A 10,199-nucleotide genomic window follows, 5' to 3' on the forward strand; every position below is an offset into this window, starting at 1 on the left:
ATTAATGGTTATATTATCGTCCAAAATATAATTACAGGTTATATTATCGTCTTAGCTATTTAATTCAAGGTTATATAGCAGGGATGTAATATCGATGACATATTGGAACATAAACATAAAGACGTGAGGTTTGTGAGCCGTAAATCCGTCTCAAGTTGGATCTAGCCAGGAGCCGTTCGTGTAAGGTGTAAACAAAAGCGGTACAGGAGTATAATTGTGTATTAATGTGTATAAATGGTCTTGTGTATGATGGAGATATATTTATTAGCATTATATTATACACTTATACACATACATACATACATACATTCATACATACATACATACATACATACATACATACATACACGTACTCATAAACACACAAACACAGTAGCATACTAAAATACAGATAAAACAAACATACAAAGACAAACTGACAAACAAGGACAAACAAACACACACACACACAAACACACACACAAACAAACACACAGACAAACAAACACACACAGACAAACAAACACACCAACACAACAAACACACACACAAACAAACACACACACACAAACAGACAAACACAAAGCATCATTTAATTAGTGGAAAACAAGCGAGGGAGAGATGACCTTGTTCACTATTATACAGGTCACTGAGGTCACCAGTGGCTGGGTCATGACACTATTTATCTATCTATATTTATATATCTATCTATCTATCTATCTTTATCTATCTATCTCCGTGAAAGGCTCAAGGTCGACCTCGTACCAATAGTAAAGGTTTAACATACTCAAATGTCAGGGTGAAGGGGCTAGTACCTGTCTCCCCCCCTTCTATCCCTTCCCTCCCCCTCTTTTCCCCCCTTCCCTTCCCTTCCCCCCCTCTTCCCTTTCCTTCCTTCACTCTCCCTCTCTCTCCCACTCCGCACGGTTCACTACAGCCTTGACGAGTGGTGTTAATTTTGTTTACCCCTCTCATCTTCTCCCTCTCTCATCTGTTCTAATCTTTTCCCTTTATTCTCTTATTATTTGTTCTCTTCTCATTTTCTTTCCTTCATTATTCTTCTCTCTCTCTCTCTCTCTCTCTCTCTCTCTTCTCTCTCTCTCTCTCTCTCTCTCTCTCTCCTCCACCCCCCATACTTCTCCATCCCCTCATCAATTTCTCCCCCCCAAAAAAACAACCTCCTCCTTCCCCCATCTCTAATCCCCTCATCTCCCATCTTCTCCCCAGGGCGCATACCCGGCCTTTACCTCTCCCCCCTCCCCTTCCGTCAACTAGGAACGCAGTAGGATGTGAGGGTGTGAAACAAAAAAATAATTAAAATTGAGACAATCTGCCCCTTTATCCACCTACACCCTCCATCCCTCTACCCCCTTCCTCCCCATCCCCTTCCCTCCCCATCCCTCTACCCTTCCCTCCCTCCTACCTTCCCCTCCTCCCAGCCTTGTCTAAAGTGTGCGCGTCGTGTCGTTCGTGTTTATGATAGTTACCCCCGTCCTTATTTCTGGGATCCGTTTTCTATCTTTCGTTTTCTTTTTTTTTAACGTTTTCTTTGGTGACCATCATCATAAACTTTACTGTAGGGTTAATTACTGGCCTACCCTAAACCGTGGTGGTATTTGTGGAGGAAGGGAGGGTATGGTTGGAAAGGGAGGGTAGGGCTGGAAAGGGAGGGAGGGTAGGGGTAGGAAGGAATGGAGGGAGGGAGGGAGAGAGGTAGGGAGGGAGGAAAGGGATGGAAAAAAGAGGGTGAAGATAGGGAGAGTGAAGAAGTTAGGAAGGGAAGGAGGGAGGGAGGGAAGGTAGAGGAGAGAGAAGGGGAGAAAGATGGAGTAGGGTGAGAGGGAGGGAAGGAAGGAGGGAAGTGGAAGCAGGGAGAAGGAAGGGAGAGCGGAAGGAACAGAGGCACAAAGGAAGAAGGGAAGGGGAAACAGGACGAGAAGGAAGAAGGGAGGAGATAAGAAGAATAAAGGGATGTAGGGAGGGATGAAGGAAGGAAGGAGACGAGAGGAGAGAGAAAGAGGAATGGATAGAAGGTGGAAAGGGAGGGAGGGTAGGGGTAGGAAGGAATGGAGGGAGGGAGGGAGAGAGGTAGGGAGGGAGGAAAGGGATGGAAAAAAGAGGGTGAAGATAGGGAGAGTGAAGAAGTTAGGAAGGGAAGGAGGGAGGGAGGGAAGGTAGAGGAGAGAGAAGGGGAGAAAGATGGAGTAGGGTGAGAGGGAGGGAAGGAAGGAGGGAAGTGGAAGCAGGGAGAAGGAAGGGAGAGCGGAAGGAACAGAGGCACAAAGGAAGAAGGGAAGGGGAAACAGGACGAGAAGGAAGAAGGGAGGAGATAAGAAGAATAAAGGGATGTAGGGAGGGATGAAGGAAGGAAGGAGACGAGAGGAGAGAGAAAGAGGAATGGATAGAAGGGAATGGATAAAGTGTGTGTGTGTGTGTGTGTGTGTGTGTGTGTGTGTGTGTGGGGGGGGGTGGGTGTGTGTGTCTGTGGACGTTAATTCTTCATTATTTAATTTTTTCACACCCCCATCTCACGACCACCATCTCCCTCACTCTCTCCCTCACTATCTTCCTTACCATCTCCCTCACTCTCTCCCTCACCATCTCCCTCACTATCTCTCTCACCATCTCCCTCACTCTCTCCCTCACTCTCTCCCTCACTCTCTCCCTCACTATCTCCCTCACCATCTCGCTCACCATCTCCCTCACTTCTCTCCCTCACCATCTCCCTCACTCTCTCCCTCACAGCATCAACATGAAGGTCACCACCACCACCATTTCTCCACCAATCCTGCTCCTCTTCTCCATCCTCCTCCTCCTCGCCGTCAGCGCCTCGTGCAGGATGGCCTATCAGCTTCCTGATGGGTACCTGGAGGTCCTTGGAGGTCAGGAGATCAAGAGGCCGTTCTTCTCCTGTCGAGGTCGGGTGTTCGGGTACTACGCTGACGTCACGAGTGGATGTCGGATATTCCACATTTGTCAGCCAATCAGCGACGAGTATGGTGCGGTATGTATGGAAGGGGGGGGTTGTTGGTTTGTTTTAAAGTTTGTCTGTTTTAAGTTAGGTATTGTATACTAAACACTATCTACCTATCTATCTATATTGTTACACACACACACACACACACACACACCCTTGATACCGTAGGGTCAAGAGCTATTCAACCGCTGCTCATATCAGCAGCGCCCCCCCTCCCTTGGCCATGTCGGCCCTCCTTAAGTCCCTCTCTGACCCATCCTCACCACCAGGATATCAACATAATAAAAAGTGACAATTTTGTTTCGGAAAGACTTGGGAGCAGTGTTGATCAGTGATGAACAGTGTTTGAGCCAGTGAACTCAGCACTAGACAGTACCAGTGAGAACCGTGACCCACCAGTGAGATAAGCACCCCTGGGAACCATCCTCTGACTAGGAGGTGCTAATCAGTCCACCCTGGGAACAACAGGGAGTCGGCTTTACACCTGACTACGAGATAACACAACACCACCCAGTAGGTGGGGTACTGTGACACCACCCCACACCACCCAGTGTCTCCATGACCACGTGAGGTCCTTCATATCAACACCCGAGGACGAGTTACTACACCACGTGAACACCACACCACCTGGTGTCTCCATGATCACGTGAGGTCCTTCATATCAACACCCGAGGACGAGTTACTACACCACGTGAACACCACACCACCTGGTGTCTCCATGACCACGTGAGGTCCTTCATATCAACACCCGAGGACGAGTTACTACACCACGTGAACACCACACCACCCGGTGTCTCCATGACCAGTCCAGGCCCGGGCCATCAACTGTAAACTATAATAATTTGTATGTTCAATTCATGTTCCTTCTTCTTTCAGTAATGAAAGCTTTTGTTAAACGACCCACCCACCCCATGATTAAGCGACCCACCCACCCCATGTTAAACGACCCACCCACCCCATATAAACAGCCCACCCACCCCATGTTAAACGACCCACCCACACCATGTTAAACAACCCCACTCACCCCATGTTAAACGACCCACCCACCCCATGTTAAACGACCCCACCCACCCCATGTTAAACGACCCACACCCACCCCATGTTATAAACGACCCACTCCCCATGTCTTTGTATGCAGAACTTTCTCAATAAACCGTTAATTATTATTATTATTACACACACAGGTAACAGGGTAAACTCTGTTATTAATCATAATTCAAATAAATACGACCTTTAATTAATTAAATTGTATAAAGTTGAATAACAACCACACGACACCAATAATAATAATAATAATAATAATAATAATAATAATAATAATAATAATAATAATAATAATAATAATAATAATAACAATAATAACAATAATAACAATAATAATAATAATAATAATAATAATAATAATAATAATAATAACAATAATAATAATAATAATGATAATATTTCATGACATGTCCCTCGCTTATGACGTCACGACCCCCACCTGGCTTGTAGACTGGCTTCCTGGAGCGTCATTAGTGTCCTGCAAGTGAAGTAGGAGTCAACCTCTCTAAGTGGGTTGAGCTCTAGAAGGCACACCTGATGATAAACTTCACTCCAAGAGTTTAGCCTGCCTAGAGTGATTGACGCCTACTACACCGGGCGTCGTGTGAGGGGGAGGGGGGGGGGTAGTAATTTGTCGTAGAGGTAACAAAAAAAAATATGCCATTTGCTGGGATAGGAACGATGATTTGGGTGTTTTTCTTAACCTCACGCGTCGACTTGGTTGTCTTCTCACCCAATTTAGGAAGGAATTCGACCTTGTGGTGTCATAAAACCTGTCAATTGTACCTTTGTTTTGTCTTTTTTAGGGGGTAGGAGGGAGGAGGAGGTTATAATTCCGTATTTCACCAATCACGTGTCACCTCTTCTGTATTTCCGCGTTCCTCCACACGTCACGACATGTTGCTGAGAGAACACGTGTTGTTTGTTTACATTCCTGTCTCTCTCGTCAGCTGATCTAGATGACAGACCCACGTGTTCTTTGTTTACGTTTGTTTACGTCACATCGTGTTGAGTTAGGTTAGGTTAAAATAGTTTGTTAGGATAGGTTAGGTTATGTCAGGTCAGGTTAGGTCAGGTTAGGTCAGGTTAGGTCCAGGTCAGGTTAGGTTAAGATCAGGTCAGGTTAGGTTAGGTCAGGTCAGGTTAGGTTATGTCAGGTCAGGTTAGGTCAGGTTAGGTCAGGTTAGATGTTAAATAAGATAAGGTTACGTGTCACAGCTCCGCCAGATAACACAACACTCTCCTCCTCCTACAGCTGCTCGAGACCGCTCACTTCTCCTTCTTCTGCGGGAACCTGACGGTGTTCAACCAGGAGTCCCTCACCTGCACCTACCCTGAAGACGCCTACCCGTGCCAGCTGGCTGAGAGACTCTACGAGATCTCCAACGTGAGGTTCTTTGAGGTCAACGAAGACCAGACTTTCTTCTAACTCTCCAACTGACGACCCAAAGCTGTGGATCATGTTTCGAGACACTCTGAAGCTTCGACATTAAAATCTAAAGTCCTGTATGAAGTTAAAAGGGTCTTGAGAATTTAACTCTTTTATCTGAAGCTTTGAGGGGTGTTTCGAGACAGTTCCGATGCTTTGAAGTGGAGAGTCAAAGGTTCAAAATTGTTTCAAGGTTCTATATGATCCATATAATTGACTCAATGGTTTGACTGGTGTTTCGAAACGTCTCTGAAGCCTCAAATTGGTGATCCAACATTCAAAATGAAACTAAAAAGTTCTCGGGAATTCTCATCAAAGAATTAAAGTTCAGAATAAAGTTTTAAGTGTTCCCAAAGCTTCAAACTTGAGACCTGGTGTTCCCAAGTGTTCGGATCATCTCTAAAAGACTTAAAAAATATGATTCAATGCTCCGAACACCTCAAATTATCCCCAAAAGTTCAGAAGATATTTCACATAAGTTTCGAATATCCCCAAAAGCTCGAACTGCAGATATTACGAATCATATAAAGCTCCGAACTAAAGACTCGACTGCTTCAGCTTCATTAGGACCTTAGCTATACCATATGAAGCCTTGAACTAGAGGTTTGTAAGGCTTCGATCAGAGATTCATTGGATTATTTTAGTCACGTAAAGGAAAAAATGTATTATGAAAACGAATTAATTTTCATCTCAGGTAAACACTAATTAATTATCTCAGGTAAAAACTAATTAATTATCATCTCAGGTAAAACTAATTAATTATCATCTCAGGTAAAAATAATTAATTTTCATCTCAGGTGAACACTAATTAATTATCATCTCAAGTAAACACTAATTAATTATCATCTCAGGTAAAAATTAATTAATCCCACCAATATATAAATGAATAAATTGGACAAAAACTCACCCAATGATGTTTTTTCTCAAGCCCTAACTAACACCCTCTTAGGTTAGGTTAGGTTAGGTTAGGGAGGAAAGACATACATACATACATACATACATACATACATACATACACACATACATACATAAGGACACGGCAGTAATACACCCATCTCTACCCTCACCCCCCTACCCTGCCCAGAGAAGAGGAGGGGGTAGGGGGAGGAGGGGGGGAGGGGGGGAGGGGAGGTCATAGGAGAAAGTATAAAATTAACACCTATACGCACATGGGTCAATGCTACTGGAAACACACACACACACACACACATACATACATACATACACACAGTCACGGTGTATGCATAAAAAAAATTGATTTTTATTTTTTTTACACAAGAAGAAAGGTAAGGATTTGTGTGTGTGTGTGTGTGTGTGTGTATTCTAATAACTCCCCTATATATAACCAAGAAAATGGCACATAGAAACGTAATCCACACTGTGCCTACATTATATTTTATTTCATTAATTTTCTATCTATTTATATATTTTTTTCTTTGTTATTCTCTTAATTTTTCTTCTTTACTCATACTAGAATTTTGTCCTGTTTTTTTGTATATATGTATGTATGTATGTATGTATGTATGTATGTATGTATGTATGTATGTATGTATGTATGTACTGTATGTATGTATGTATGTATGTATGTATGTCTCTCCAAGCTGTAGTGGTGGTGGTGATAGTGCCGTATAGTAGTGATGGCCGACACTGTACCTGACTCCTATCACTGCCTAAACTGTCGAGTCAGGTAAGGAATCACACCTGAGTGGACTGGGGTTAGGGTGAGGGGGGAGGGGGTGTTTGTAGAACGAACCAGTGACACTTAGGAGAGGAGAGGGTGCTGTATCCACTCTGCCACCGGGAGGGAGGGAGAGAAGGAGGGAGAGAAGGGTGAGGGGGAGGGAGGAGAGGTGAGAGAGGGAGATAATAAAGGGAAGATGGCGAGAGAGGGAGTGAGGGAGGGAATAAAGGAGGGAAGGTGGGAGAGGGAGAGGAGTAGAGAAGGAGGGAAGGTGGAAAAGAAGGATGGAGGGAGGGAAGGAGGGAGGGGTTGTTACATCAGCTCCTCCAGGGTTATATCAACAGTGTCTGTTTGCATGGTGAGGTGGACATCTTCACACCCCCCTCCCCGCCCCCCTCCAACCTTTCTCCCCCAAGGACATCCCCTCCTCCCCCCCCTCCCCTACACCACTGGACACTATAGAATGTTAAGACATTCCTTTTACGTGTACTCCTCCCCCCACCCATCACACCCCCCTCCATACCCCTTCAACTTCAGCATCATTATCTAGGACACTCCCCTCCTCCCCCTTTCCTCTCTTCCCCCCTCTCCCCTTTCTCTCTTCCCCCTTCCCTCTCCTCCCCTTTCTCTAACATCCCCTAAGTACACTCCTCTTCCTCCCCCTTCCACCTTCCCACCTTTCCTCTCCTTCCCCAACCACCCGATAAGGACACTCCCCCCTCCTCCCCTTCCCCTTTCCTGACGTCTCCTAGGGCAGTGAAGGGCAGGGAAGGGGTATTTAAAGGGGTCTCAAACCACCCTTGCCATCACTTCTTCTCCTGACGCCGTTGTTGTGAGTACATTACTGCCCCAGTGTGAGGAGGGAGAGAAGGAGAGTGTAGATGGAGGGAAAGGAGGAATATGAAGAAGGGAGGGAGAGGTATAGAGGAAGAGGACGGAAGGAAGAGTCTGGAAGGAGGGTTATGGAGGTAATATGTTTATCTCTCTCTCCTTCCTTCCCTCCCTCCTTCCCTCCTCCTGGCCTCTCACCTTGACACTAATCCACACAAAAATTAAGCCTATAACCCCCCTTACCCCCCTTACCCCCCCCTCCCTCTCTCTCTCACATTCAGACTCTCAACAGGGCAGCAGCCGAGTCATGCTTGTTGTCTCCAGACCAGTAGGAGGACGTCTTGGCGGCTCATCTGATACGGTGAAGAGGATGTGTAGGCACCACGACTGTCACCAGGAGGGAGGACCACTGAGTGTTGGAGGTGGGGGGGTGGAAGTCTCATGGAGGAGGGTGGAGGTGAAAGTGGGGGGTAGGCGCAGTTTGAGAATATTGAGGCACATCTCTCTGTCTATCTCTGTCACTCTGTCCACTCATTATGGTAACTAAAATTATTAATCTTTCTCGCGGAGTTAGAGAGAGAGAGAGAGAGAGAGAGAGAGAGAGAGAGAGAGAGAGAGAGAGAGTATTAACAGCTCATCCTCCGGCAGACACAAACATGAAGACCCTGGTCGTCATCCTCGCCCTGGTGGCTCTGGCCACCGCCCAGTCCGCCTACCAGTTCTCTGACGGATTCCTGGAGGTCCTCGGCGCACAACCTGTCCAGAACTTCGACTGCGCCGGCCGCGCCTACGGCTACTACGCCGACGTGCCCACCGACTGCCAGGTGTTCCACGTCTGCCTGCCCATCTCTGACGACCTAGGGGAGATCGTGGAGACCGCCCAGTTCTCCTTCTTCTGCGGGAACCAGACGGTGTTCAGCCAGGAGTCCCTCACCTGCTCCCACCCCCAGGAGGCCTTCCCCTGTGACCAGGCTGAGACCCTCTTCGACTCCTCCAACGCTGACTTCGGCAAGATCCCTGAAGAGAGGAAGTAGACCAGTGGCCGCTGACTGTTTCTTGTTATGTAATGATGATCTTCTTGGTGAGTCGCTACAAATAAAATGACTGAGTCTCCCCCAACACATTACCCGGTGTTTACATGGCCTGAGGCGGTGGCAGAGTGGATACACTGTTCGCCTCCCGTTCCAAGTGTCGCTGGTTGGAACCCGGGGCACTCTGAGTCAACCCAAGACCCAACACACAAGCACACACACACAGTACTATTCCAAAATAAACTCATAGCCTTCCCAGTTGACCTCGTCGGCTGAGAGAGAGAGAGAGAGAGAGAGAGAGAGAGAGAACGCAGGAAAATCAATAAAAAGAAGAGCAAGAGTGAGGTAAGAGAGAAGGATGGTGATACAAAGGTCAACCTTGCGATGACCTTTGACCCGCCAGCCTACAGAAGCAGAGGAAGGTCAGGGGGCTAACCACGGGCCAACCAGGGCCAACCAGGACCATCTTCAAGTGGAATTGGAGGGAAGGGAGAAAATGGGATGAATATGGGTGAGGGGGAGGGAGGGAAGGAGGGAAGAAAGGATGTGGAAAATAAGAGACAGAGATAGAAACAGTGAGTGACAAAGGGAGACAGAGATAGACAGAGGAAGAGACAGATAGACAGAGGTGGAAAGTTGGTCAAACCCCCAAAAAAAAAAAAATAATAAAGAAATGAACAAAGAAATTCTATATATTTATCCCAATCCCAAAGAAAACGGGAAACACAGACAACAACAAGTACAAAACGTGTGACCTTAACATAACACAGAGGTACCTTCCCACAGGTAGCTTATAGGTAACTACAGGTAACTACAGGTAACTACAGGTAACTACAAAGGTACAGTACATGACTTTCACATCCTTGTCTTCCTTTAATTAATTACAAAGTTACGTCACCACTACCTCACCTTTCCTTAATTAATTACAAACGTGCCGCATCACCATTGGCACCTGTGTTAACCTCACCCTTCTGGTACATACGTAAAATAACTCTCTCTCTCTCTCTCTCTCTCTCTCTCTCTCTCTCTCTCTCTCTCTCTCAATAATAAAACATAACTGATGATACGTGTGTGTGTGTGTGTGTGTGTGTGTGTGTGTGTGTGTGGAGGATGACACTCGTTTACCTTGACTACGTTCTCCTCTTCTCCCCCACCCCTTCTCCCCTCCCCTTGCCCTCTCCCCTCTCCTTCATGGTTCATTGATCATTATCCCTCCCCTCCCTCCCT

At 46.2% G+C, this 10,199-nt stretch overlaps 2 protein-coding genes across 2 annotated transcripts; both read left to right on the top strand.

The window, feature by feature from the left end:
* Window positions 1–2,757: 2,757 nt before the first annotated feature.
* Window positions 2,758–6,198, top strand: LOC121874949 (U-scoloptoxin(01)-Cw1a-like). Its single transcript, XM_042379306.1, has 2 exons — window positions 2,758–2,983; window positions 5,256–6,198. The coding sequence occupies exons 1-2, from the start codon at window positions 2,819–2,821 to the stop codon at window positions 5,427–5,429; spliced, it is 339 nt and encodes a 112-aa protein (XP_042235240.1). The 5' UTR covers window positions 2,758–2,818; the 3' UTR covers window positions 5,430–6,198.
* Window positions 6,199–7,882: 1,684 nt separating this feature from the next.
* On the top strand, window positions 7,883–9,067 carry LOC121874943 (U-scoloptoxin(01)-Er1a-like). Its single transcript, XM_042379304.1, has 2 exons — window positions 7,883–7,942; window positions 8,590–9,067. The coding sequence occupies exon 2, from the start codon at window positions 8,598–8,600 to the stop codon at window positions 8,973–8,975; it is 378 nt and encodes a 125-aa protein (XP_042235238.1). The 5' UTR covers window positions 7,883–7,942; window positions 8,590–8,597; the 3' UTR covers window positions 8,976–9,067.
* Window positions 9,068–10,199: the final 1,132 nt, after the last annotated feature.

The sequence above is a fragment of the Homarus americanus genome, unplaced genomic scaffold (assembly GCF_018991925.1).
Source record: "Homarus americanus isolate GMGI-L3 unplaced genomic scaffold, GMGI_Hamer_2.0 scaffold8593, whole genome shotgun sequence".
Taxonomy (NCBI): domain Eukaryota; kingdom Metazoa; phylum Arthropoda; class Malacostraca; order Decapoda; family Nephropidae; genus Homarus; species Homarus americanus.

Excerpts from the sequence above, each read along its gene's own strand:
- LOC121874949 (XM_042379306.1), top strand. The coding sequence starts at position 2,819 with ATGGCCTATCAGCTTCCTGATGGGTACCTGGAGGTCCTTGGAGGTCAG. Across the intron at positions 2,984-5,255 it reads TCAGCGACGAGTATGGTGCG|CTGCTCGAGACCGCTCACTT; the intron begins GTATGTATGGAA and ends CTCCTCCTACAG.
- LOC121874943 (XM_042379304.1), top strand. The coding sequence starts at position 8,598 with ATGAAGACCCTGGTCGTCATCCTCGCCCTGGTGGCTCTGGCCACCGCC.